A 27867-nucleotide genomic window follows, 5' to 3' on the forward strand; every position below is an offset into this window, starting at 1 on the left:
TTTCTCTACTACCTCCTCCAACCTGAAACCCAAAAGATGCAAGCTACTTCACAGCAATTTAGTATCATACCTCAACTTTATTATTATAACATTCGTGACTAAAAATTTCTAACTCATTAACATTAATGCAAAGAGGGTGTCTGTCAGGGTTGGAGATTATCAATGCCATGTTTAAATATGATCTTTGCTGGCAAGAAGTGAAGGAGCTGTGACAATAGGATCCTGATTTTTGTGATAGACCAGACCCAACTTTGCCCTTACCATGAATTCCAGTGGAGAATAAAACAAACAGGCCCAAGTTCCTGCTGTTGTTAGTTTATTTTCTCTTAAAACACATTCCATAATTTAAAGCAGATGTTTTATCAAAACTCACAACAGTCCAGTCTTTGTCTGTTTTAATATCTTTATCCTCTGCCATCTGTTTTTCCACATTTCCTGCCTTGTCTCTCCTGAAAACTGAGTCATGGTGGGGAATGGTTCCACATGCTCTCTGGTCCCTATTCTTCATCTGTAAACCTAGACAATGAGTTTTTTTTTATTCGTTCATGGAATGTGGGCGTCGCTGGCGAGGCCGGCATTTATTGCCCATCCCTAATTGCCCTTGAGAAGGTGGTGATGAGCCGCCTTCTTGAACCGCTGCAGTCCGTGTGGTGAAGGTTCTCCCACAGTGCTGTTAGGAAGGGAGTTCCAGGTTTTTGACCCAGCGACGATGAAGGAATAGCGATATATTTCCAAGTCGTGATGGTGCGTGACTTGGAGGGGAATGTGCAGGTGGTGTTGTTCCCATGTGCCTGCTGCTGCCCTTGTCCTTCTAGGTGGTAGAAGTCACGGGTTTGGAAGGTGCTGTCGAAGAAGCCTTGGCGAGTTGTTGCAGTGCATCCTGTGGATGGTACACACTGCAGCCACAGTGCGTCGGTGGTGAAGGGAGTGAATGTTGATTATTGGACTGATTTTAGGGGGAGGAGGTGTAGGCATTGCAGCTGATACTGAATTGTGCGCACGCAATATTTATACAGACGTGCTTTCTGACAGTGGTCACTGAATAGCAGTGAGGAATTCCATAGAATTCCATAGAATGTACAGCACGAAAACAGGCTATTCGGCTCAACTGGTCCATGCCAGTGTTTATAGTCCACACAAGCCTTCTCCCACCCCATCGAGCCATATCAGCATAACCTTCTATTCCTTTCTCCCTCATGTGTTTACCTAGCTTCCCTCTAGAATAGGCACCCTCCTTGGCTAACTTTTCCCTCCATAGCACCCCAACTGCTGGCCGAACTGAAATCAACTCAGCTCAGAGGAGGGATCCACTTGGGACCTTCCTAGTCGGTATGGTTCAGATCCACGGTGGCCAATGCATTTACCAACTGAACCACGGGACATGCGCTTTTGGTGTTTATGGTAAAATAATATCAAATACTTTAATCCAAAGAGTTTATGCACCTTCTGATCTCGTGTGTGTGTGTGTGTGTGTGTGTGTGTGGAGGGGGTTGACAGTTATGGTGTAAAATGTAACATAAATGGGCCGAAAATACGATGATGGGCACATCTTCAACTATTATCGGGCACAGGGCAGTTGGTGAGCATAAAGGGAACTGGGAACCTGTGCACAAGATGCTTACTAGGGTGATTAGGCCACCCCCCACGTTCATTTAGCTTAGGTGGTCACCCCATAATGTGGCTGGAACATCTGAGCAGTGCACCAGTCTCACAGTGCCCATTTGGAATGGGTGCTGAAGTGGAGGCCACATTGCCAAAACAAAAATGTTTTTGCAGCTTCTTCTCCAAAATGCCCTCCACAGCATCTCTGCTCCCCCCCTCCCACCCTCGCCACCCATCCACTTGCCTGGTCCTGGCCCCATACTTCCCACCCCCATGCCCAGGTGCCTCTTCCACCCAAGCTGGAAAATCGCCCAGTGCACAACAGGCAGCCAGCACCTGCCATTCTAGCCCTAGTATTCTCGGCACTGAGAAATTATGCAAATGAGATGTTCTTGTGTTAGATCATCTCTGCTCATTTGCACTTGCATCACCTGCAAAGCGTTGGCCCTGACAACTGTGCAGATTTAAAATTTGCCATTTTTATTATTTCTGTGCATTGTATTGTGGTAAATGTGCACAAGTTACAATAAACAACACTAAAGTGACCTCCCTCATTGAAATCTGAAATTCCTTTAAAACCAGAATTCTACTTTTTTAAAAAATGGTAAAATGCTGGTGCAGAATAATTGATATTCATAGCAGAAGAACGCAGTCAGATTTTTGATGCATTTTTGTAAGGCATTGTGCAGTGATTTTTTTTCAGGCTCACTTTGATCTGAGGAATATTTTGTAGTTATTTACTTTACCATCTCATCTCAAAGTGACTCTTCTCCATGGCCAGAAGGGTGGGTTGGTTCAGCCTTGAGGCCTGTCCATAGGCACAGTCATTGATGCTGTTTGGCTAACTGATCAGTCAAATTGCTTGCTGCCCCAATTACTTTACAGCACTGGTGCCAACAGCAGTCCTGACTTTGTTTTTAGTGCTATGAGGTAAACAGAGTTAAGCTGGCACCTTCAAAGTTCTAGTATCCACATAAAGAGATTGCTTGCACCAGTGTCCCCAAAGGCAATATAAAGATTGTCTGCAGAGATAGAGACCACCAACTTCTTTGGCCATTAGTGGGCTGCATCTGCCCAAACAGGTTTATAAGCCACATTTCTCTCACTAGCCTCCACGTACCTTCTCTCACCATGGGATCATAGAAGATTATAGCACGAAAGGAGGCCATTCGCCCCATCGAGACTGTGCCGGCTCTATGCATGAACAATCCAGCTAGTCCCACTGGCTCGCCCTATCCTATATGATACAGAAGCCAGAAACAAAAGTCATGAATGTGATTGTAAAGCCATTAATTGCTCTGCACTGTGGAATTTCCGTCATAATATAAATAGGATGAATTCCACAGCAACAAGGATCTCTAAAGTTCTGCCTTGAAATGATTCTGTAATGTTAATAGACCACGAAAGATTTCACTTCCGCAGAAAACTTGCCAAGTCGACTGATCACCGTATCAGTCCAGAATTGGATTCTGGTCTCTGAATTGAAAAGCTCCACATAATCATATATTTTGAACAGGAACCTATATTGGAAACATGGTTGAGACAGGAATGTTAGATGGAATTGGTTTGAAAAATACTCTATTGATACCAAAGAACATCTCTTCCTTAGTGTTGATGGATTTTGTCTACAGTTCAATTCTCAAAAACCTTAAGTACTTTTTAGCCATTTTGTTAATGTTAAAATAAAACTCATTACAGTCGTAGAAAAGATGGCTGAATTCCCTTGGCTGTTCTGGCAATCTCCTGTCTTAACTCCAGCAGGAGTCAGGTGAAACAGCTCAGAAAAAGGCCAGGACCCAGATACCCCGAGTCCTAACTTAACTTTGCAATTCCTGCTTGCCCGGCCCATGTAGGACCCAGTATAACACTGGTGGATGGTGTGCTCAATGAGATGAGGAGTATAGGCCTCCAAAAAGGTGCAAATGAGTCCCACCAGGTGGTAGAGTGCAGGCCACGGAAGCAGCCTGGACCCCTGAAGATTAGGTAAGGGCTTTTTACATTTTGTTGGATGGGCATCTTCAATATGGGGCTGTATGGTTCTGTATGAAGAGAGGAGGAGGGTGGGCCTGGGCACCAAACCTCTGTTGTCAGCCAGTCACTAGAGTTTCTGGCAGCATTGAGCAGGCGGCCGCCTAAGATGCACCCATAGTTGTGTGGGCATCCACCAGCTCAACACAAATGAGGTGCCCTCTCACTGACTCTGCACACTCTGGTAGGATCAACATTAGAGGGCACCAGTGGGCCAATCCCGGCTCAACTGCAGGTATTGCAAACCAAGGATTTTTGGGGCCTGCATTTCTGTAGTTGGTAGCAATGTACAGCCTTCCGATATAAGGTTGAAAATACCCGTATATAAGTGAAAAGTAGGCTTGTTTTCAAATGAAATTCAACCAATCTAACAAATCAGGAAGACTACTTTTTACATTTTTAGGAACATATGTATTGCTAATTTTCTTTTCTTTTTAACAAGGCGATGCTCAGAATCTTCGGCACGAGTGTAACATGGCTCAGAAAATTAAGAGAGAGGCGAGTTCTATGGAAATTTATAAACTCCAAGTGCAACATGAATTTCACTGCACTCAGATTACATCCTATAATCATAAGGTATTCTACTCAGTCTGGTCTGGAAATTACCCTGTTTATATGTTGTCAAATGTTATATAAACTCTAATAGTTCAATTGCATTCCAAGACGTCATGTGCGATTATCTGGCAAAGCTAATTGCCTGCCCGTGATAGAACCCGTTTGATTTTCATTCGATTGATTTCAATGGGCGGACAATTCGCTCCGCCAGAAAACTGCCCATGTGGGGAAGATGAAAATTTACCGCATGGTTTGTTCTCAACAAGTGGAGCAAACAATCAGCTGGGGTAGGAGGCTTGATGAGTTCAAAAATCAATTGGGTGCTTTGTTCTACAAATTGAGATCAAGTCAAGTTTTCATTTATATATTGGTCCGGAATTTGCTCTGAGCATTGAACGAACGGCGCCCGCCGCTCATTAAATTTAAACTTGCCCATAAACGATCCACGGGCTTTAGTGCAGGAACTTCCTCTAATGATGAGCTGCAATAAGTGCAGTGTCCTCTCCCGGACATCTGTAAGCTGTGTGAATGGGGAAAGGAGCTCTCTGTCCCCTTAACCAATTAGATTGAAGCATCCTTGACAAGCCACGCAGTCAGAACCAGGAAGTGAAAGCTACAACAGTAAATTCAATGTAAAATCAGTTAGAGAAAGCAAAATAAAGTGAGGGTAAGAAATATTGAATTAAAAGACAGAACTAAAAGTGACAAATAAAAAGTAAAAAAAAAATCAAAATTGAAAATATTTTTTAAAATCTCCAATAACAATTAAAATCAGAAGTAATGAGTCTGCGCATTTTTAGAAGTTAATTCTCCGTGCCACAGAGGTTGTTTGGCAGTCATTAAGACTTACCTTGCCGTTACAAGTTAGTTTAAAGCTAAAAAAACCCAGCATACCCTTTTCTGCATAGATTAGTTTGTTTCCAGCCAGGTGGGCGACCAATCCGTCTCAGGAGGCGGGTCGGCCAGTAAAATCTTTTGAGGAGGCTGGGGACTTCCATTTTAATAGCTGTTTTATTTTTAACTCCTGGGGGCCGGGATTCCCGGGCGTTCAGCTTCACACCACATAAAAGGAGGCGAGAAGGGCCGGATCATGAGGTGAGTGCCTTTATTGCACTGCTCGTGGGCCAGGAGGAGCAGGCGTGTTTCCTCCAGTCCCAACAAGCTTACCTGCCGCGATCCGACACATGCGATCAGCCTCCACCCTCCTCCCCCATGTCCGATCCCCTAACCAATCCTTGCCCCCCCCACCGATGTCTCCAATCTCCCCAACGATGTTCTAACCCCCGATGTCTTTGACCCACACCCCCCAATATCTTTGACCCCCACCCCCCGATGTCTCCAATCCCACCCCCCCCGATGTCTCCGGCCCCCACCCCTGACGTCTCCAATCCCCACCCTCGTGTCTCCAATCCCCCCCGATATCTCCAACCCCCACCCCCGATGTCTCCAACACCCCACTTGATGTCTCCGATTCCCCCCCCCCACCACGATGTCTAACTTCGCCCCAATGTTCGACCCCCACCTCCCCCCGATATCCGGCCCCAAGCCTGATGTCAGACTTATCAGGCATCCACTCCCTGGCTCCTTTCCCTTCCGACCGGCAGCAGCCTGTCAATCTGGCTGGCTGTCAGATGGGAAACCTGCTGAAAAAATGTAAATGACGTCCTGACATAAAAATGATCAGGATGTCCGGGAAAGCCGTACTTCCGGCCTCAGGCTCTAAACAAACAGACATTCTATTTAAATAGAACAGATAATGAAGGCCTGACTCACTTTCTCTCCATATGTAGGCCCTGACGTTCTGCAGGGCTATTCTTGGGCTCCTGCTGTAACTTTGGCCATTGACGCATTATCCCAAGGGATTCTGCTGGCTTCCTGCTGAAATTGCGATGAAGGACTGGGCAAACCCACACATCTGCAGATTGTAATCCCGGTACTTACGCTGGGATTGTACCTGCCAGTGCCCTCCAGCACTGACCGCTCCAGAGTTCGCGGAGTTAACGAGAGAGCACGTTATTAGCATGGGAGAGGTAAACACCTGCCCATGGAGGCCAGAAACTTCAGTGCCCACCTGCCCTTGGCACGGGGAGTTTGCCCATGCTCCCTGCAGCCATGGCTTCTGTGGCCTCCTGTGTAACGGGACCAGCCTTTAACATTTGAACAAAAGAAAAACGTCCTTCTCTTTGGGGGTCCAGGCCATTTCCGTGGGTCGTGATTGAGCAGGAACTGCCAGTGCATGGAATCCCCAAACCCGGCTCTGCCCCTTGCCGTCATCTAGATCTTATAAGGGATGGGCGAAAGAAACTCACCAAAACAGTGGCGAACAAGCACAACCAGCTCACCACTGTTTTCTGGAGGGTTCCACTGGCCTTCTGCTGGAGCTATAACAGGAAACAGGCAGAACTACTGAGGAATTTCAGTACCAGGACATTTTGGCTGGCTGGAAATCTGAAAACTGGCATAAAGTCAACCCAGATGAATCGTTGTACCTCCTCTGACCATATGCTGAAACAAAATGCAATAGAAAATTGTATCTCTCATAATTATATTAGATTAACAGCTTATAAATTACTTTGAATTTTTGTCCATTCCAATCGCAATTGGCACTTCCAATTAAGTGTGGGGATATTTCACAGACTGTAACCAAAGTGTCAAACTGAGCAAATTGAATACAGCAATACCTAAGCAGTGGATCTTAGAAACCAGGGCCTAGAAATTCGATCGTGATGCACCTGTTTTACAGGCGTAAAACAGCCGCCGAAAGGTCTAATTGGCAGGCTCATCCCACGCCGAATGTGCGCCTCCCGCCACATTGGATCGGGTTGCTTTGTAGGCGTCCAGGGCGCATATCGTAAATATTAAAAAGCCTCATTATAATAAAATAAGGGGCCTACGCTTGTTGTAGAACCCTTTTGGGAAATTGGTCTGCCCCAGCACCAAACTCGCCATATGATAAACTCACCCGGCTAATCATGGTGCTAATGCTGAGCAAGGACCCTACAGGAGCACTATTTAAAGGGCTCATCTACTCCATACAGGTTAGTTGCTGTTTTTGTCCTCTTAGGCTGCTGGTTAATGTTTCTACCGCTGGCAGCCACCCTGGTACTAGCGGCACATTTAGGGCACTCAACACCCAAAGAGATTGCAAATTACAGCACCGTGTTGCCAATTGGTGAGTGTCAGAGGCTCCCCAGAAAGAATTAAAGAATGCCCCGACTGGCCCAGTTTTAAAAAAAAACTTGCCTGTTCTTTAGTGGTCCAGGTCATGATTCCAGCCTGGAAGCCCAGGTGGGGCCCACATAAACCCTTTGATAGCCTGATATGTCTGGTCTCACCAGCTGTACCATCACCGATGGAACACTGGGTTACTCTGAGGACTTAGGACACGGGAATTCACAGTGTTGGGAGTTCTTGCCCCTGGCTCTGTCCCCTCTTGCATAAATGGCCTTGTAAAGGGTGGGCAGAAGCTTCACCCCTTATAAGGGCCTGTCGAAAGCTCCAAATTAGACTTAGACTTGTCGTATCCAGGTCAGATTAATTTTCTGTCTTTCAAGTGCACTTTGGCCAGAATTACGGCCGCAAAATTTTGGCCCCTTTTTTTTTGCAGTCTCCTAACCTCCCGATTTTCAGTTCTATTGCCTTGAGTCCGTTATTCCCCCGCCCCCCCCCCCCCCCCCAATTTTCTCCTTGCTTCTCCTGAAGACACAGACTCATGCTGGGATACAGTTCCATGAGTGCTAGCTAACTTCCAGTACTCATTCAAGTGCCTATTGTTCATGTGTCAACACCGATAATGAGTGCCAACAAGCTGGTTGAGTATAGAGGGCCTCGCAGCTGAGCCCAAACCTGTCTTCACCCTCATCCACAGATGCACTTTCCAGCGAATGTTGCTGAATAGCGATCAGGAGTGGGAATCCTGGCTGATGCTTTTACCCACCTCGGTGGTTCAGGGTGGTTTTAGTGCCTCTACTACTGTGCTGACCGACATCAGTTAACTCAAGGTAGAACAGACATCTAACCTGGTGTATGGCTCAGTTCTACACTGGACAGTGTATTTAACAACTGAGCCATTGTGGGTGCTCAACCTGGCAGTGTGACACATATTTTGGTTTTAACAGTAAGACACAGGAACAGTCATTGGATTACATGAGAGTTAATATTCGCTCTCTCCAAGCTCATCTCTTCCATGAGGACCCTTCCTGCTCCCTCAGCCCCTTCCCCACCACAGTCTTGACCACTCAATTATCTTTCCTGGCCCCCATGCTAGCCAACATTGTTAGTAGTTCCCTTTTGTCAGGCATGTCTTTCTCTTTTTCAAAATTGCTGTAATCAATCTCCCCCTTCTAAAAATCTCATCCTGTCCTCCTCAATTACCACTTCTTCTCTAATTACCCCTTCCTCTCCTTGAATGTGTTACTGCCACCCAGTTCTGTGCCTACTTCACCGACAATTCCCTCTTTGAACCTCTACAATCCGATTTCAGCCCTGCTCAATCACAAATAACCTCCTCTGTGACTGCAATCACGTTGTGTTATTCCTCCTTGTTCTCCTCGAACTTTCTCAGTATTTGACGTGGTTGGCTATGCCATCTTCCTCCAGCACCTCCCCTCCATTGTCCAGGGCTGTGGGACTGACATTACGGGTTTCCATTCCTATCTGGCCCAACACAGATGGCGTATCTCTAGCAATGACTTCTCTTTCCATTTCTGCACATTATCTTTGGAATTCTTTGGCCCCCCTCCTCTTCTTCATTTACACCCTGTTCCAACTGAACATCACGAAGACTGAAGCCATCATTTTTGGCCCTCACCATAAACTTTCTTCCCTTTACACTACTCCACCCCTCTCACCTGTTGCTTACACAAGTAGAACGAGGCTGTGCAAAACCTCAGCGTCCAGTTTGACTCAGAACTGATCTTCAAACTCTATATTCTATGTATCACTGCTTGCTGCCACCTCTTCAATACCATCTTCTCATCTCCACCACCATGGAAACCCTCATCACATTTCCTCATGTCTAGGCATCAAGGGATATGGGGAGAGAGCGGGAATATGGTATTGAGATAGAAGATCAGCCATGATCATATTGAATGGCAGAGCAGGCTGGAAGGGCTGAATGGCCTACTCCTGTTCCTATTTTCTATGTTTCTGCAATTTCCTTATTGCTAGCCTCCGATCTTCCACTCTCTACAAACTCCAATTTGTTCAAAATTCTGCTGCCCAAATCTTGCTCTGTGCAGTCTGTAATAAATTGGATAGCCAAGTGGTGAAGGATAGACTACTAGAGAGCCTGGTCTTCAGTTGCTTCCAAGCCTTTATTCACAGAGATTCCCCTTACACACACACCACACCCTAGATAAGCTCTCATATAAAAAGGATATGAGAGAGTCGCCAATTGACACAAACCACCTGAATACAATTAACACTAATTGATATAAATCACATGATACAATTAACACAGTCCACCCATCGCCATCATCCTCACTGACATGTACCAGCTCTCTGCCGCCCCAACACATTGAATTTAAATCCTTGTCCTTATCTTCAAATCCCTCCATGGCCTCGCCCCAACCTACCTCTGCAGCCACCTTCAGCCGAATATCCCCTACCACACCCTTCAGTCCTCTAATTCTGGTCTTTTTTTACATCCCCTCCGTTTATTCCATTGGTGGCAAGCATTCAGCCACCTCAGTCCCACGATCTGGAACTCTCTCCCAAACTCCTTCGCCTTTCTACTTCTCCATTTGCCTTTCAAAGCCCTTTCTCCCCCAAAAAGCTGTTGAGGCTGGGTCAATTGAAAACTTCAAAAACTGAGATTGATAGGTTTTTGTTAGGCAAAGGTATTAAGGTTACAGATCCAAGACGGGTAGATGGAGTTAAGATGCAGATTAGCCATGACCTAATTGAATGGCGGAACAGGCTTGAGGGGCTGAATGGCCTACTCCTGTACCTATGTTAAAATCCATTATATTATTTATATTGTGGGACAGATTTCAGAACATCATCATTAACACTGAAATAACTGCACATAACAGTTGTGGATGGCCAGCTGTCTAAGACTCACAATCGCAATTTTAAGTTTCTGGTTACCAGCCTGTCCCATTTTGCTGGCAATTCTGGGTTGGCTGAGTCTGCTGTCTGCCTCTGGCTAAAGCAAAAAGCCTCCATATCTGTTGAGTGGGGTCTCTGTATTACTTGAAGCACCAGGGCTGTCTCATTTGTATTACAGGCAGGGATACTTCCAGCAGCAGTGCTGCAATATAAATGCGACATTTATACTCCTAAAGGAGAGGTAAGCAGACAAGTGAAAATTAAAAACATAGCATGAGGAGAACAGAAGAGATTTTATATTCCTGATGGTAGAAACCTTACAGGGAGAGAGATGGGCTACCAACGATGAGATTCCATCAATGTGTCATAAGTTGGATACAAGCTTGAATCTGTTATTAAAACTATAAATATTTTGGACATGGAATTTTTCTGTCAAATTAGTCTGTGAGTGTAAACCTACAATGGAAACTCAAACTCACCTGTAATTGGGAAATGCCAGTAGGATACCTGTGACATGGACATATATCAGGTGTAGTCAAGGGTGGAACCAGAGGGAGGAAGGAGCAGTATTTGCACTGCTGTATTAGATGTGTTGTACTGTATTAATAAATATCTGTGCACTCTGCCAGCTTCATCTCCAGCATGAGGAAAATGAGTCACGGACGCACACGCAGCTCGAGATCAACTACGGGAAACACTGGGATGAAATAAATAACAAGAAAAAGATTTTCATTACTCAGCTGTTTAAGAATGATTCTAGCCTCCGCTTAACCAACTACTTCATGGAGGTATGTCTTTCAGAATAGTTTGACATGAATCTTTGCAACCAGCAATTCAGCAACTTTTTGGAGGGATCTTTAAAATAAAATAAGTAGCTGTCCCCATTGCAGAAAGCAAGCTAGCTTGTGCCTGTAACTTTAAACATGCTTTCAACTGATCCTGACAACAGGAGCGTCAGCCTCCTATTGCTATAAGCAAAGATCAAAGCCTCGTTGTACAATACTGGATGAGACATCATTCACATATAATCGGAAAGGATGTTCCATTTTATTCGATCATTTTATTTATAATGGAACTTAGTTAAAATTTGTTACGCAGAAATATACTCAAAAATCAAGAATATATCAATTTTCTGATATTGAATAAAAAACAAGCACAGTGGTTAAAGGGGCAGTGACATCACCTTGAGGATTTGTTGGGCATCTCAGTTTCTGGAACAGCCAGGAACCGGCTAAGACAAGTTTTCCACCATAATGACCTTTGGACAATTTAATCCGTGTCACTTTGAACTTTTCCCCATTTTGATTTTTCTTGGTTTGAGCTATTGTTTCAACAGCTCTCCAAACTAAAGTGTGATTTGATTAATTGAAATAGTACATGAGCACTATCTTTCCCTCTGTGTTTACAGAGCTTCATTGGATATTTTTGCAAGGTGACACAGATTAAGAGCTCACTTCACTTCACAGTCCTGTAGCCGTAACAGCCAGACGTATGGGGCTCAGTTTTAAAAGTGAAAAACGGGTGCGTTCGGAGTGGGGTGCATTGAAAATTGCCATCATTTCAGACCCGCCTCCAACGCGCCCATTTCCGGTTTTCACCGGTGCGGGAAGAAGGGTGGGTGACCAACCTGATCCCAGGCGGCGGGTCGGGCCTTAAAACCTTTCAAGGAGGCTTTGGCCCTCCACTTTTCTGGACTTCCTGATTTCAATCCCAGAGGGTCGGGATTCCCGGGCCTTCTGTTTTACGCCTTGTTAAAAAGGCGAGGAGGCCCCAGACTAACAGGTAGGTGCCTTGACAGGCACAGCTTGTGGGCCCAGAGGAGCAGGCGTGCTTCCTCCAGGCCCAACAAGCCTACCTGCACTGACCCCCACCACAACGATCGCGGACCCCCGATCCCCGACCCTGACCCTCCCCCCCCGACCCCGATCCTGCCTCCCACTCCGATCCTCCGACCCCTGACCCCGATCCTCCCCCCCCCACTTTGATCCTCCGACCCCGTCCCCAATACTCCCACTCCCGACCCCCAATCCTCCCCCTCAAAGATTGCGGACCCCCATGATGACCCCTGATCCTGGCACCTGACAACCCCCCCTCCGGTGACTGACCCCCGATCCTTCCCCTTGTGCCCCATGACCCCGTGCCAACCTATGCCCACCCATGCCAACCTGTGTCCACCCATGCCAACCTGTGTCCACCCATGCCAACCTGTGTCCACCCATGCCAACCTGTGTCCACCCATGCCAACCTGTGTCCACCCATGCCAACCTGTGTCCACCCATTCCCTGTGCCTACCCATACCCATGTGCCCCAGTAGTGGGCCTGCTGTAGCACTGTCAGAATGTTTCTCTTTGGAAGTGGCGGGCTCCCTCTCGGTGGCAGGAATCCTGCTGGGAGCCCTCCCTCCGTGCCAGATAAGTGCCATGCCCGGAAGATGGGTCAGGGTTACAACAGGGTCACAATGGTGAGTGGAAGTTCAGCCCCACCACTACCCTGCCAAGAAGAAGAGAATCCAGCCCTTGAAATGTTTTGTGACTTTTCAGTCAGTCCTCAAGATGGGATACACTAGCAGTAGCAAAGTGACAAGCTAACTGATGAAGTTAATATTGAAATCATGAAGTATAAAGGTTGATAAAGCCATAAAAAAGGCCAACATATTTTGGATTTTAGAAATAAGGGAATAGACTACAAGAAATAATAATCAATTTGTACCAAACATTGTTAAACCACAGTTTGAGTAATGTGTGCAGCTTTGGGTGCCCCGATATAAAAAGGATATTAAAGAGATAGAGCATAGATTCACCAGTATGATGGCAGTGGTGGGAAACTATAGACACTTGAGATACTGGGACCATTCTCACTGGAGCAGAAAAGGTTAAGAGAAGATTCAATAGGGGTATTTAAAACAATGAAGAATTTTGCTAGGATGAATAAGGAAAGTTAGTGACACAGGGTCATCAATTTCAAATTGTCACTAAGAACGAGGAGAGAGGTTAGAAGTTTCTTCACATGGAGGGTTGTTGCAGCAAGGAATACTTTGCCACTGGGAGTGATTACGGCAGAGGCCATTGCATTATTTAAGGGAAAAGTGGAGAAATATTTGAAGCAGAGGAAAAACATGGCTAAGGGGGGAGAGAAGGGCGGTTGGATTAATTTTGGATTGCTCTAGCAAAGAGCTAGCACAGACACAATGGACGGAATGGCCATCTGTGCTGTAAACATTTAAGGTTCAATTTAATTAATCCTGATATTGCACCTCCCCCTCGACATAGAGGCAAAAAAATACAGAATGGAGGAGTAGGAGAGGAATTTAATAAAATATATAATTTATTTCAAAGGCTGATGAGTCAGGATGATATTTCATAGAAAAGTTGTCAGGAATCTTAGCTTCTAAGAACTTTTTTGTGAGTTTGTTATGACCGGTGCAACTTATTGTTGGAGGTGAGAGTAAAAATCATAAACTTTGGATCTTTTTCAACGTGTTAAAAAATCTGATACGTTTTTAAATACCGAAGTTTCCAGTTCCTTAATTCACCATTTAACAGCTTCAACCTATTTTGTCATTCTCCAGTTCACCTTGCAAATTCCAGAGAAGCAAATTAATTACAGGACACAACTGCAGCATTCCCACTTACTGCAGGGTTACGCTGAAAGCAACACACATGCCAAGGTACTGTACAATGACAAGATTCCATTCCAGGCAGGAATTCAATGGAAGGATACATCAAAACCTAATCTAAAGAAGTGGGAAGGTAGGAAGACTAGAAGCCAGCAGGCTACGGGAATACAATATATTTTACATGTTGCGCACAACTGACAAGCTCTACTTCAAATTAATGTTCAGAAAAAATATAGTTGTATCTTTTTAGTTCAAGTTTTGCAAATACTGATACATTTTGCCTTTCAGAATGCTATTATTTATACCAATGGTTGTATCAACAATGATTGGTTGGGCTAAATGGCCTCTTTCTGTGTCATAATTTCTACGTAATGATGTCTAGTTTCAGCAGAGATTCAGGAACAGATTGTTTTCCCACTATTGGTGTCATATAAAAGACATAAAGAGGGATATATGTGACAAAAATGGAGAAATGATTGAAATAACGGCCCCGATATTAGCATGGAAGCAGGATGGCAGGGGGGGGGCGATTGGGCGCGTGACAAACCCGCATGAACCAAACTTACCGTTTCCGGTGCGATCGCACGTTGATTGATAGTGGTTAACGTCCTCTCCGGGTTTCGCACCTGGCAGCTAACCTGATTGACAGGCTGGCTGCCATCAGGAGCTGAAACGCGAGTGGGGGGGGGCGAGAAAGAGAGAGAGCGAGACGTCATCCGGCACTGGAACAGAAGACGGGGGTGGGGGGGGAAGATCAGTAGGGGGAGAGGGGAAGATCAGGGGGACATCGGGAGAGGGGAAGATCAGGGGGACATTGGAGCGGGAGACATCGGACATCGGAGCAGGTTTTAAAAGGTGCATTTAGTGTTTTCACTTCATTGCATGGTTTTTTATTTAATTTATTTAGTTTCTTTTTCCCTGATCCGGCCCTTCATGCCTGGTTTCATCAGGCGTGAATCAGAAGCGGTGGACAAGCCGCCCAGGTGAGTTAAAAATCTTTCTAATCCCTTCATCTGTCACAGGTAACGTGCCTCAATGAGGTACATTTGGCTCTTTAACTGTCATCCTGCCGGCTTTAATTGCCGGTGGAACTTCCATTTTCAGGTCGCCTGCGCGCACACGGGTGGGTCCCTGGGAAACTCGGAAGCCGACGGGTTGGAGCTGGCTTCCGAACCCGAACGGGATTTGCACGATTTTCGGAGCCCCTAATGCCTCCTAAAATCACCCCCAACATGTCCATCCCACTGGTGAAACCTTAAATTGTGCAGTCAACTTGAACCTAGTCCAAGACAGAGGTTTAGTTTGACTCTGGGCCAAAACAGAAGTTATCACTGCACCAATAGCAACAAGATGCATGAAAAATATCACTGATGTTATGCAGTGGAAATTATCTGACTTAAACCACAGAGGTTAAAATGTCACTAATTGTCTGCAATCATTACATTTTTTTTCCATATCACTCAGCTTGGAATGATTAGATCTTGAGTTCAGTTTCTGAATTCTCTGAGGAAAGACGAACAATTTTAAAACCGCTGCAGAAAAAATCCTAAATGTTATACATGTTGTCCACATACAGTGACCACCAGCTTGCAGTATTAAAGAGCCCATTTTAAACCAACCACCATCTGGGGGAATGGTACGGGTGGAGGGGGTAAGATGGCGGTGGGGGTTTGCGGCATGTTCCCAATTCATTCCCCCCGCCCCACCATTTATACTAGTCTGAATTAAGGCATGAGACGGCTACATGCCCCAGAGGAGCCTGGGCCTAATTTAAATAACATTATTGTGTCCTGATGGCTTCACTGGGACACATGCGCCACCTTAAACACGGGTCTGACTATGGCCCGCACAGACTCCAGGAGGACCAGAATGTTTTTTAGTTTTGTAAAGGTTCCTTGTAGGCCAGGAGGAGCAGGATTTTAGGGAGAGGAGAAGTAGCTGGGTATTGGAAGTATACACAGTGCGGGAGGAGGAATAACTGAGAACTAGAGGTGTGCACGGTGCGGGAGGTGGAGTAGCTGAGAACTAAAGATGTACACAGTGTGGGAGGAGGAGTAACCTGAGAACTAGAGGTGTACATAGTGTGGGAGGAGGAGTAACCTGAGAACTAGAGGTGTACACAACATGGGAGGAGGAGTAACCTGAGAACTAGAGGTGTACACAATGTTGGAGGAGGAGTAACCTGAGAACTAGAGGTGTACACAATGTTGGAGGAGGAGTAACCTGAGAACTAGAGGTGTACACAACGTGGGAGGAGGAGTAACCTGAGAACTAGAGGTGTACACAACGTGGGAGGAGGAGTAACCTGAGAACTAGAGGTGTACACAATGTTGGAGGAGGAGTAACCTGAGAACTAGAGGTGTACACAACGTGGGAGGAGGAGTAACCTGAGAACTAGAGGTGTACACAACGTTGGAGGAGGAGTAACCTGAGAACTAGAGGTGTACACAGTGTGGGAGGAGGAGTGGCTGAGAACTAGAGGTGTACACAGCATGGGAGGAGTAGCTGGGAACTAAAGGTGTACACAGTGTGGGAGGAGGAGAAGCTGAGAACCAGAGATAGTACACAGCTGGGAAGGAGGAGTAACCTGAGAACTAGAGGTGTACACAGTGTGGGAGGAGGTGTGGCTGGGAACTAGAGGTGTAAACAGTGCGGGAGGAGGAGTGGCTGGGAACTAGAGGTGTACACAATGTGGGAGGAGGAGTAGCTGGGAACTAGAAGTGTACACAGTGTGGGAGGAGGAGTGGCTGAGAACTAGAGGTGTACACAGTGTGGGAGGAGGAGTAGCTAAGAACTAGAGGTGTACACAGTGTGGGAGGAGGAGTAGCTAAGAACTAGAGGTGTACACAGTGTGGGAGGAGGAGTAGCTAAGAACTAGAGGTGTACACAGTGTGGGAGGCGGAGTAACCTGAGAACTAGAGGTGTACACAGTGTGGGAGAAGTAGCTGGGAACTAAAGGTGTACACACTGCAGGAGGAGGTGTGGCTGGGAACTAGAGGTGTACACAGTGTGGGAGGAGTAGCTGAGAACTAGAGCTATACACAGTGTGGGAGGAGGAGTGGCTGGGAACTAGAGGTGTACACGGTGTGGGAGGCGGAGTAACCTGAGAACTAGAGGTGTACACACTGCGGGAGGAGGAGTAACCTGAGAACTAGAGGTGTACACAATGTGGGAGGAGGAGTAACCTGAGAACTGGAGGTGTACACAGTGTGGGAGGAGGAGTAGCTGAGAACTAGAGGTGTACACAACGTGGGAGGAGGAGTGGCTGGGAACTAGAGGTGTACACAGTGTGGGAGGAGTAGCTGAGAACTAGAGGTGTACACAGTGTGGGAGGAGGAGTGGTTGGGAACGAGAGGTGTACACAATGTGGGAGGCGGAGTAACCTGAGAACTAGGGGTGTACACAGTGTGGGAGGAGTAGCTGAGAACTAGAGGTGTACACAACGTGGGAGGAGGAGTAACCTGAGAACTAGAGGTGTACACAGTGTGGGAGGAGGAGTGGCTGGGAACTAGAGGTGTACACAATGTGGGAGGAGGAGTAGCTAAGAACTAGAGGTGTACACAGTGTGGGAGGCGGAGTAACCTGAGAACTAGAGGTGTACACAGTGTGGGAGAAGTAGCTGGGAACTAAAGGTGTACACACTGCAGGAGGAGGTGTGGCTGGGAACTAGAGGTGTACACAGTGTGGGAGGAGTAGCTGAGAACTAGAGCTATACACAGTGTGGGAGGAGGAGTGGCTGGGAACTAGAGGTGTACACAGTGTGGGAGGCGGAGTAACCTGAGAACTAGAGGTGTACACACTGCGGGAGGAGGAGTAACCTGAGAACTAGAGGTGCACACAATGTGGGAGGAGGAGTAACCTGAGAACTGGAGGTGTACACAGTGTGGGAGGAGGAGTAGCTGAGAACTAGAGGTGTACACAACGTGGGAGGAGGAGTGGCTGGGAACTATAGGTGTACACAGTGTGGGAGGAGTAGCTGAGAACTAGAGGTGTACACAGTGTGGGAGGAGGAGTGGTTGGGAACGAGAGGTGTACACAATGTGGGAGGCGGAGTAACCTGAGAACTAGGGGTGTACACAGTGTGGGAGGAGTAGCTGAGAACTAGAGGTGTACACAACGTGGGAGGAGGAGTAACCTGAGAACTAGAGGTGTACACACTGCGGGAGGAGGTGTGGCTGGGAACTATAGGTGTACACAGTGTGGGAGGCGGAGTAACCTGAGAACTAAAGGTGTACACAGTGTGGGAGGAGGAGTAGCTGAGAACTAGAGGTGTACACAGCGTGGGAGGAGTAGCTGAGAACTAGAGGCGTACACAGTGTGGGAGGAGGAGTAGTTGGGAACTCGAGGTGTACACAGCGTGGGAGGAGTAGCTGAGAACTAGAGGTGTACACAGTGTGGGAGGAGGAGTAGTTGGGAACTCGAGGTGTACACAGCATGGGAGGAGTAGCTGGGAACTAAAGGTGTACACAGTGTGGGAGGAGGAGAAGCTGAGAACCAGAGATGGTACACAGCTGGGAAGGAGGAGTAACCTGAGAACTCGAGGTGTACACAGTGTGGGAGGAGTAGCTGAGAACTAGAGGTGTAAACAGTGCGGGAGGAGGAGTGGCTGGGAACTAGAGGTGTACACAACGTGGGAGGAGGAGTGGCTGAGAACTAGAGGTGTACACAATGTGGGAGGAGGAGTGGCTGGGAACTAGAGGTGTACACAGTGTGGGAGGAGGAGTGGCTGAGAACTAGAGGTGTACACAGTGTGGGAAGAGGAGTAGCTGAGAACTACAGGTGTACACAGTGTGGGAGGAGGAGTGGCTGGGAACTAGAGGTGTACACAATGTGGGAGGAGGAGTAGCTGAGAACTAGAGGTGTACACAGTGTGGGAGGCGGAGTAACCTGAGAACTAGAGGTGTACACAGTGTGGGAGAAGTAGCTGGGAACTAAAGGTGTACACACTGCACGAGGAGATGTGGCTGGGAACTAGAGGTGTACACAGTGTGGGAGGAGGAGTGGTTGGGAACGAGAGGTGTACACAATGTGGGAGGCGGAGTAACCTGAGAACTAGGGGTGTACACAGTGTGGGAGGAGTAGCTGAGAACTAGAGGTGTACACAGTGTGGGAGGAGGTGTAACCTGAGAACTAGAGGTGTACACAACGTGGGAGGAGGAGTAACCTGAGAACTAGAGGTGTACACACTGCGGGAGGAGGTGTGGCTGGGAACTATAGGTGTACACAGTGTGGGAGGCGGAGTAACCTGAGAACTAAAGGTGTACACAGTGTGGGAGGAGGAGTAGCTGAGAACTAGAGGTGTAAACACTGTGGGAGGCGGAGTAACCTGAGAACTAGAGGTGTACACAGTGTGGGAAGAGGAGTAGCTGAGAACTAGAGGTGTACACCGTGTGGGAGGAGGAGTAGCTGTGAACTAGAGGTGGTACACAGCTGGGGAGGAGGAGTAACCTGAGAACTAGAGGTGTACACAGTGTGGGAGGAGTAGCTGAGAACTAGTGGTGTACACACTGCGGGAGGAGGAGTGGCTGGGAACTAGAGGTGTACACAGTGTGGGAGGAGGTGTAACCTGCGAACTAGAGGTGTACACAACGTGGGAGGAGGAGTAACCTGAGAACTAGAGGTGTACACAGTGTGGGAGGAGGAGTAGCTGAGAACTAGAGGTGTACACAGCGTGGGAGGAGTAGCTGAGAACTAGAGGCGTACACAGTGTGGGAGGAGGAGTAGTTGGGAACTCGAGGTGTACACAGCGTGGGAGGAGTAGCTGAGAACTAGAGGTGTACACAGTGTGGGAGGAGGAGTAGTTGGGAACTCGAGGTGTACACAGCATGGGAGGAGTAGCTGGGAACTAAAGGTGTACACAGTGTGGGAGGAGGAGAAGCTGAGAACCAGAGATGGTACACAGCTGGGAAGGAGGAGTAACCTGAGAACTCGAGGTGTACACAGTGTGGGAGGAGTAGCTGAGAACTAGAGGTGTAAACAGTGCGGGAGGAGGAGTGGCTGGGAACTAGAGGTGTACACAGTGTGGGAGGAGGAGTAACCTGAGAACTAGAGGTGTACACAGTGTGGGAGGAGGAGTAACCTGAGAACTAGAGGTGTACACAACGTGGGAGGAGGAGTAACCTGAGAACTGGAGGTGTACACAGTGTGGGAGGAGGAGTAGCTGAGAACTAGAGGTGTACACAACGTGGGAGGAGGAGTGGCTGGGAACTATAGGTGTACACAGTGTGGGAGGCGGAGTAACCTGAGAACTAGAGGTGTACACAGTGTGGGAGGCGGAGTAACCTGAGAACTAGAGGTGTACACAGTGTGGGAGGAGGTGTGGCTGGGAACTAGAGGTGTAAACAGTGTGGGAGGCGTAGGAACCTGAGAACTAGAGGTGTACACAGTGTGGGAGGAGGAGTAGCTGAGAACTAGAGGTGTACACAGTGTGGGAGGCGGAGTAACCTGAGAACTAGAGGTGTACACAGTGTGGGAGAAGTAGCTGGGAACTAAAGGTGTACACACTGCACGAGGAGATGTGGCTGGGAACTAGAGGTGTACACAGTGTGGGAGGAGTAGCTGAGAACTAGAGCTGTACACAGTGTGGGAGGAGGAGTGGCTGAGAACTAGAGGTGTACACAGTGTGGTAGGCGGAGTAACCTGAGAACTAGAGGTGTACACACTGCGGGAGGAGGAGTGGATGGGAACTAGAGGTGTACACAGTGTGGGAGGAGGAGTAGCTGAGAACTAGAAGTGTACACAATGTGGGAGGCGGAGTAACCTGAGAACTAGAGGTGTACACAGTGTGGGAGGAGGAGTAACCTGAGAACTAGAGGTGTACACAACGTGGGAGGAGGAGTAACCTGAGAACTGGAGGTGTACACAGTGTGGGAGGAGGAGTAGCTGAGAACTAGAGGTGTACACAACGTGGGAGGAGGAGTGGCTGGGAACTATAGGTGTACACAGTGTGGGAGGCGGAGTAACCTGAGAACTAGAGGTGTACACAGTGTGGGAGGCGGAGTAACCTGAGAACTAGAGGTGTACACAGTGTGGGAGGAGGAGTAGCTGTGAACTAGAGGTGGTACACAGCTGTGGAGGAGGAGTAACCTGAGAACTAGAGGTGTACACAGTGTGGGAGGAGTAGCTGAGAACTAGTGGTGTACACACTGCGGGAGGAGGAGTGGCTGGGAACTAGAGGTGTACACAATGTGGGAGGAGGAGTGGCTGGGAACTAGAGGTGTACACAATGTGGGAGGCGGAGTAACCTGAGAACTAGAGGTGTACACAGTGTGGGAGGAGGTGTAACCTGCGAACTAGAGGTGTACACAACGTGGGAGGAGGAGTAACCTGAGAACTAGAGGTGTAAACAGTGCGGGAGGAGGAGTGGCTGGGAACTAGAGGTGTACACATTGTGGGAGGAGGAGTAACCTGAGAACTAGAGGTGTACACAGTGTGGGAGGAGGAGTAACCTGAGAACTAGAGGTGTACACAACGTGGGAGGAGGAGTAACCTGAGAACTAGAGGTGTACACAGTGTGGGAGGAGGAGTAGCTGAGAACTAGAGGTGTACACAACGTGGGAGGAGGAGTGGCTGGGAACTATAGGTGTACACAGTGTGGGAGGCGGAGTAACCTGAGAACTAGAGGTGTACACAGTGTGGGAGGCGGAGTAACCTGAGAACTAGAGGTGTACACAGTGTGGGAGGAGGTGTGGCTGGGAACTAGAGGTGTAAACAGTGTGGGAGGCGTAGGAACCTGAGAACTAGAGGTGTACACAGTGTGGGAGGAGGAGTAGCTGAGAACTAGAGGTGTACACAGTGTGGGAGGCGGAGTAACCTGAGAACTAGAGGTGTACACAGTGTGGGAGAAGTAGCTGGGAACTAAAGGTGTACACACTGCACGAGGAGATGTGGCTGGGAACTAGAGGTGTACACAGTGTGGGAGGAGTAGCTGAGAACTAGAGCTGTACACAGTGTGGGAGGAGGAGTGGCTGGGAACTAGAGGTGTACACAGTGTGGTAGGCGGAGTAACCTGAGAACTAGAGGTGTACACACTGCGGGAGGAGGAGTGGATGGGAACTAGAGGTGTACACAGTGTGGGAGGAGGAGTAGCTGAGAACTAGAAGTGTACACAATGTGGGAGGCGGAGTAACCTGAGAACTAGAGGTGTACACAGTGTGGGAGGAGGAGTAACCTGAGAACTAGAGGTGTACACAACGTGGGAGGAGGAGTAACCTGAGAACTGGAGGTGTACACAGTGTGGGAGGAGGAGTAGCTGAGAACTAGAGGTGTACACAACGTGGGAGGAGGAGTGGCTGGGAACTATAGGTGTACACAGTGTGGGAGGCGGAGTAACCTGAGAACTAGAGGTGTACACAGTGTGGGAGGCGGAGTAACCTGAGAACTAGAGGTGTACACAGTGTGGGAGGAGGAGTAGCTGTGAACTAGAGGTGGTACACAGCTGGGGAGGAGGAGTAACCTGAGAACTAGAGGTGTACACAGTGTGGGAGGAGTAGCTGAGAACTAGTGGTGTACACACTGCGGGAGGAGGAGTGGCTGGGAACTAGAGGTGTACACAATGTGGGAGGAGGAGTGGCTGGGAACTAGAGGTGTACACAATGTGGGAGGCGGAGTAACCTGAGAACTAGAGGTGTACACAGTGTGGGAGGAGGTGTAACCTGCGAACTAGAGGTGTACACAACGTGGGAGGAGGAGTAACCTGAGAACTAGAGGTGTACACAGTGTGGGAGGAGGAGTAGCTGAGAACTAGAGGTGTACACAACGTGGGAGGAGGAGTAACCTGAGAACGAGAGGTGTACGCAGTGTGGGAGGAGGAGTAGCTGAGAACTAGAGGTGTACACAGCGTGGGAGGAGTAGCTGAGAACTAGAGGTGTACACAGTGTGGGAGGAGTAGTAGTTGGGAACTCGAGGTGTGCACAGTGTGGGAGGAGTAGCTGAGAACCCGAGGTGTACACAGTGTGGGAGGAGTAGCTGAGAACTCGAGGTGTACACAGTGTGGGAGGAGTAGCTGAGAACTCGAGGTGTACACAGTGTGAGAGGAGGAGTGGCTGGGAACTAGAAGTTCAGAAAGCAAATGAAAAGGAATTGCTTGGAAGAGCAGATCTGAGAGTTGTTCTTACAATACAGCGTATGGAGGAAAGGTGCACAGGTGGTCAATTGTAATTGGTATAGTACTGTTCAGTATATCTGTTGGTGACTCTGTGACAGGTGAGTCTTCTGTCCTGTCACAGCAGTTGAGTATACACAGAGAAAATATAGATAAATAAAACATCACTAACAAAAATCTCATATATTTAAGTATGAGATCGCTTGTTGTTCACGTCTTTGTTCAGTTGGCAGTGGATTGAGGAATAATTACTGGCTATACTCATTTGTAAAACTTTTTTTTCCTATTTTCCATAAGGTTCACTGAACCTAGATACACCTTGGCTTTATCTCCAGACTTCACATAAACTGAATCAACCTCATATTCGTGCTTACCAATCAAGCGTGGAAATAACAGCAGCAAAAGCCATATCTGTGAAGAATCTGGTGATCTACACCTACTATAAAAACAAAGGAAATAAAAAGGAAGGAAGAATCCATATTCACACACCCAGCACCACTTACTTAAAGGTTAGCAACAGTCTACACTTCCTTCTCTTTATAGGCTATACTCGGTTGGAGAAAGAGTGACAGTTTCACTTCATGTGCCTTTGATGGTCTGACCTTCTGAATCATCTTATTTACATTGTTTTCGAAGCATAGAACCACCACGTAGAACAGACGGACAGGTCAATTTTGTACCCATACAAATGCACTGAACTTGATAATTAACGTGCAGAATATTACAAGTTTAAGTTCATATCGGAATGCAGAAGCATCTGAGCCTCAGAATCCAAACTGCTTCAAGGCTTATTTTAGGGCACTTTGGTGGTGTGTGTATTGTTGAACTAATCTGCCATGGTGAGTTCTCCTCTCCTTGACACCTTTTCACATAATAGGTTGCCAGTCTATGCTGGCACATTCGAGGCCGGCTGAGGAAGATCCGGGAAGGGTCACTTGTCCACTTTCTGAATCGGAGAATGGCAACCAGTTCATAGGATCTAATGAGAGAGTGAAAATACAAAATGCGAAAAGTGAAAAAATGACTTTATTTTAGTTTCAGGTGGTAAAAGATAAGTTCAATTCTAAATAATCATCCATTTGTTTATCTTTGCTATTACATGGAGAACCTTTCTTGATATAATGATCTGACTTATTAAAAGAAAGCAAGTTGCACTTTAGTCTGTTAATCATTGATGGTATACTGTAAAAGTGGAAATATTAATATGAAAGATGATTGTAGAGCTACTCTATTTTAACAGAGAATTTTAGCTTGGGAATTCAGCAGAATTGACATTACCTTACTAAAAGGAAGTTTAATACATTTGGCACACAGCTAGCACCTTAAGACATGGGGGTAATTTTCCAAGTATGCAGCAGAAACAGGGAACCAAGCCCACCCCAGTGTTCCACTGGGAAAGGTTCCCCGCCATCATTTATCCACTTGAATAATTACCCCTCTAAAGTTAGATCCAGTTTGCTCGAACAAAGTGATCGCATATCTGATGCAATCCCAACCTATCACACATTAATATTTCTACACACAGTGGGGGCGATTTTAACCTCCCGCACCCAGGCTGGGCACGAGAGGGTCAAGGGGGGGGCTAAATTGCTAAAAATGGGAAATCCAACCCATCGCGAACATGCCTACTTTCAGTTTAACCGCGGCTGGTTGGGATCGGCCGAGTAAGCTGCTCTGGAGAGGCAGGTCAGTCATTTTAAAGTGTTAATAAGGCTGCATTCCTCAGATTTTGGCAGCTATTTAAATTTAATGGCTGCGGGACGGGTTTCCCAGAGCTCCAGAAACCTGGCAGCTAAAGGGAGGTGGGAGCTGCTGGTCCAGCAGGTAAGTGCTTTTCCAGCACAGCTTGTGGCCCAGAAGGAGCAGGAGTGCTCCCCTCCCGACCCCCCGGCCCCTCAAGCAAATCTGCCGCGATTGGCCAACCTCTCTACAATTGCTCCCTCCCCGCGATCAGCTGACCCCACCCCCCAGCGATGTCTCCCACCCTCCCACAATCTCGCCCTTCCGCGATGTCTCCCCTCCCACCCCCACGATCTCTCCCTCCCTCTGCAATCTCTCCCTCCCTCCCACAATCTCGCCCTTCCGCGATGTCTCCCCTCCCACCCCCGCGATCTCTCCCTCCCTCTGCAATCTCTCCCTCCCTCCCACGATCTCGCCCTTCCGCGATGTCTCCCTCCCACCCCCGCGATCTCTCCCTCCCTCCGTGATCTCTCCCTTCCCCCCACCTTCTCGTAAATATCAAGGCCTGTGTGTCCCATACTGGTGTCTAAATGAAAATGAGAAATTGTGGGCAAAGGGCAAATAATTGATTTACTTTAATAGCTAATTCTCCTTTTTTCTGGATATAAAACTAAAATTTCCTTTTCTTTTACAATTGTATTTAAACCTCAGAACTGATGATACCCAAAAGACCATTAAACTGAGCCATAATAGTCGTTATGGTTTAAAGGTTAGGTTTAATTAGAATATTCTGCATTCTTTCAGGCATCTACTATTGGACACGTTACAGAGAGTTTGTTCAGAAGCCACAGTGAGGTTGTTTCACTTTGGAACCTGCCAGTTAAGAACGAAATCTTTGTGGAAAATAAAGAAAAACTGAAGTCCTTCTGGTTTTGGGTAAAGCACCAGAAGAAGGAATTTAATTTCACAGCTAACTACATGAGCAGGGAGGAGGTGAGATTTCAAATTTTGTGAAGCTGGGGAGCGGGTAGCGCAGTTTATTACAATGTTGTCCTTCCACTTCTGAAACTTTGCTTCACATCCAACACAGACATTAGGATCGAGCCATTTCTTAAATGCTTCCAGGGTTTTCACCTCCACCATTCTGCCTGGAAGCCCATTCCAAATGTTGATCATTGGTCTGCATGAAGGACAACTCCTGACATCAGTCGTAAAGTTACTTTTTACCTGTGTCCCCTTGTCCTATTCCCGCTGTATAAATGTTCAGGATTAACCTTTCCGTACCATTTACTACCGTATGTACCTTTATAACATCACCTCTCAAAATGATATTTTAAATGTGTGGTACAAAGAGAATAGTTTGCGGCGAGCAGTGATACAGTATCGAGGATTTCCAATCTTAAAGCTGACTGTAACCCACTTTGTCACTCTTGAGTTATCCAGTCAAAGTTACTTGAGGATATATTTATCACGTTTAGTGAGTGGCCATGGAGAAGTCTATGGCCCAGACCAGCCTGTCCTTCCATCTCAGAAAATACAGCATGGAACTGGAACACGAAAGCTGCAAGTGTAAATACCAAAGAGCAGCAATTGCTTGCACAAAAGCATTGTTAAAAATCTATATCAATTACTTAGATTATTATGTTGCTATGAATGTGTTTTCCTAACAACCTATAAAATTCATGATTTAAAATGCAATAGAAATGCAATATTTAAATCCAGGAGGATTGAAGCAGTTTATTCTTTATCCAAACCAGTTCAGCCTGAATGTATTATGTGTTGGCTGGATGCTGCCACTACTCAAGTTCTGATGTATCCAACCTCAACTGGATAAAGCCAGATGTATGCCACATTGAATGGAATGACACTTACAGTCACTGAAGTGGTTTCATGTGTGTCAAAAGCAGGATCAAAGAAATAGGTTTTGTGGCTTTGGCAAAAATGTTTGAATCACTAAAGTTTGGCGAGTTGTTTCTGTAAAATAAATAGCAAGAGACCTGTGTATCTCTAGTTTCAAAAAAAAATCTATATTTGTTTATGTATCTTATAATTTACTGTCAATTCACAGCCAAAGAAGAAAAAGAGCATATCAGTGATGGCCTTTTGGACAGACCATAAAAGCCCACCTTTGATAATGCAGTTGAACGGACAGACCGAGGAACTGAAGAGGGAGAAGATGTTGTTCCAGAACCGTGCATCAATTCGATTTAGGTGATAGCTGCTGTTACCCGAGTCTGAATGCGTTCCTCAGTATCACTTTCACAGTGCCACTGAGAGACCTGCTAGAATTCAGAGCAGGCATTTGCAAATGATTTCTGAAAGTTTTCTAGGGATCCCTGTTGGGGACAAACATTCTTTACTAATGTTTGTTAAACAGTACCTTGCAAGATGGTGATATGTGAAAAATCAGACTTCAAGAAAGTCATTAGTCAAGCAATAAAATGCTTGACCCTGGTCTGTTTCTGATGCTTAATTGTTGAATGGCAGTGCTGCTTTATCATCATCTAACTGGAGTACTGCAGGATGGGACAACCTTCTGCTCCCTGAAGAACTCCAGCAAATAGTTTGAGGACTGGTGAAACTCTGCCAGGACAGGGAGTAGAGGGGGGTGGGTGCAAATGACAGTCATAATTTCTCTATTAGATCCCTACCTTGCAGTTCACTGAGAGATATTCATTCTCTTCTGTTTTCTCTGATTACTAATACTCTGTTGCTGTGTTTCATTTTGTAGACACTCTTTTAAGCTGCCAATAGCCCAGAACACACTTCTACAAGAAACTTTCACTGTAGACAAGAGGAAGAAGCATTATGTTTTAGAAGTAAAAGCCTTGGTGAATGAGAAAGAGGAAACTGTTCACACTCTCACCCTTGGATACCAGCCTGAAACACCATATGTAAGAAATACAGATCTACACAAATAGCTGAGCGTCTGGACTAAAATTCCTTAGCCAAAATCAATTTTACCTATGGTGCCAAAGAAATGGATTTGTTACTTTGTTACTGCATTAATTTTGTGCTGCTACAAAAAATAACCATTTCTGTTAGAAAATTATAAGAGTCCTTTATTTCTGCAGCTTGATAAAAATGGAATTGGTATGGGCAGTTACAAGACTTGCCATTGGTGTCGGGGTGTAGACACTGGGTGCGAGGCCCACATCCCTGATTAAAAGATTTTTTCTTTTCTCTCTGCTTAGTGTTTGTGAGTTGTGCCCATTAAAATGCAACAGACCAT

The 27867-nt window shown here is 46.8% G+C and overlaps 1 protein-coding gene across 1 annotated transcript; it reads left to right on the top strand.

Annotated features, from left to right (window-relative positions):
* The first annotated feature begins 7157 nt into the window (after nucleotides 1-7157).
* LOC137340964 (uncharacterized) lies at nucleotides 7158-27556 on the top strand. The gene is made up of 7 exons (XM_068003773.1): nucleotides 7158-7223; nucleotides 10866-11024; nucleotides 13805-13985; nucleotides 23253-23464; nucleotides 25440-25628; nucleotides 26704-26846; nucleotides 27367-27556. The coding sequence occupies exons 1-7, from the start codon at nucleotides 7158-7160 to the stop codon at nucleotides 27554-27556; spliced, it is 1140 nt and encodes a 379-aa protein (XP_067859874.1).
* Nucleotides 27557-27867: the final 311 nt, after the last annotated feature.

This window comes from Heptranchias perlo, chromosome 22 (genome assembly GCF_035084215.1).
Source record: "Heptranchias perlo isolate sHepPer1 chromosome 22, sHepPer1.hap1, whole genome shotgun sequence".
In the NCBI taxonomy this organism is placed as follows: Eukaryota; Metazoa; Chordata; class Chondrichthyes; order Hexanchiformes; family Hexanchidae; genus Heptranchias; species Heptranchias perlo.

Bases quoted from the DNA above. Each gene is read 5' to 3' on its own strand.
- LOC137340964 (XM_068003773.1), top strand. From the start codon at position 7,158: ATGGTGCTAATGCTGAGCAAGGACCCTACAGGAGCACTATTTAAAGGG. The intron at 23,465-25,439 runs GTTAGCAACAGT...GCATTCTTTCAG, and splicing joins CCAGCACCACTTACTTAAAG to GCATCTACTATTGGACACGT. The intron at 26,847-27,366 runs GTGATAGCTGCT...TTCATTTTGTAG, and splicing joins CGTGCATCAATTCGATTTAG to ACACTCTTTTAAGCTGCCAA.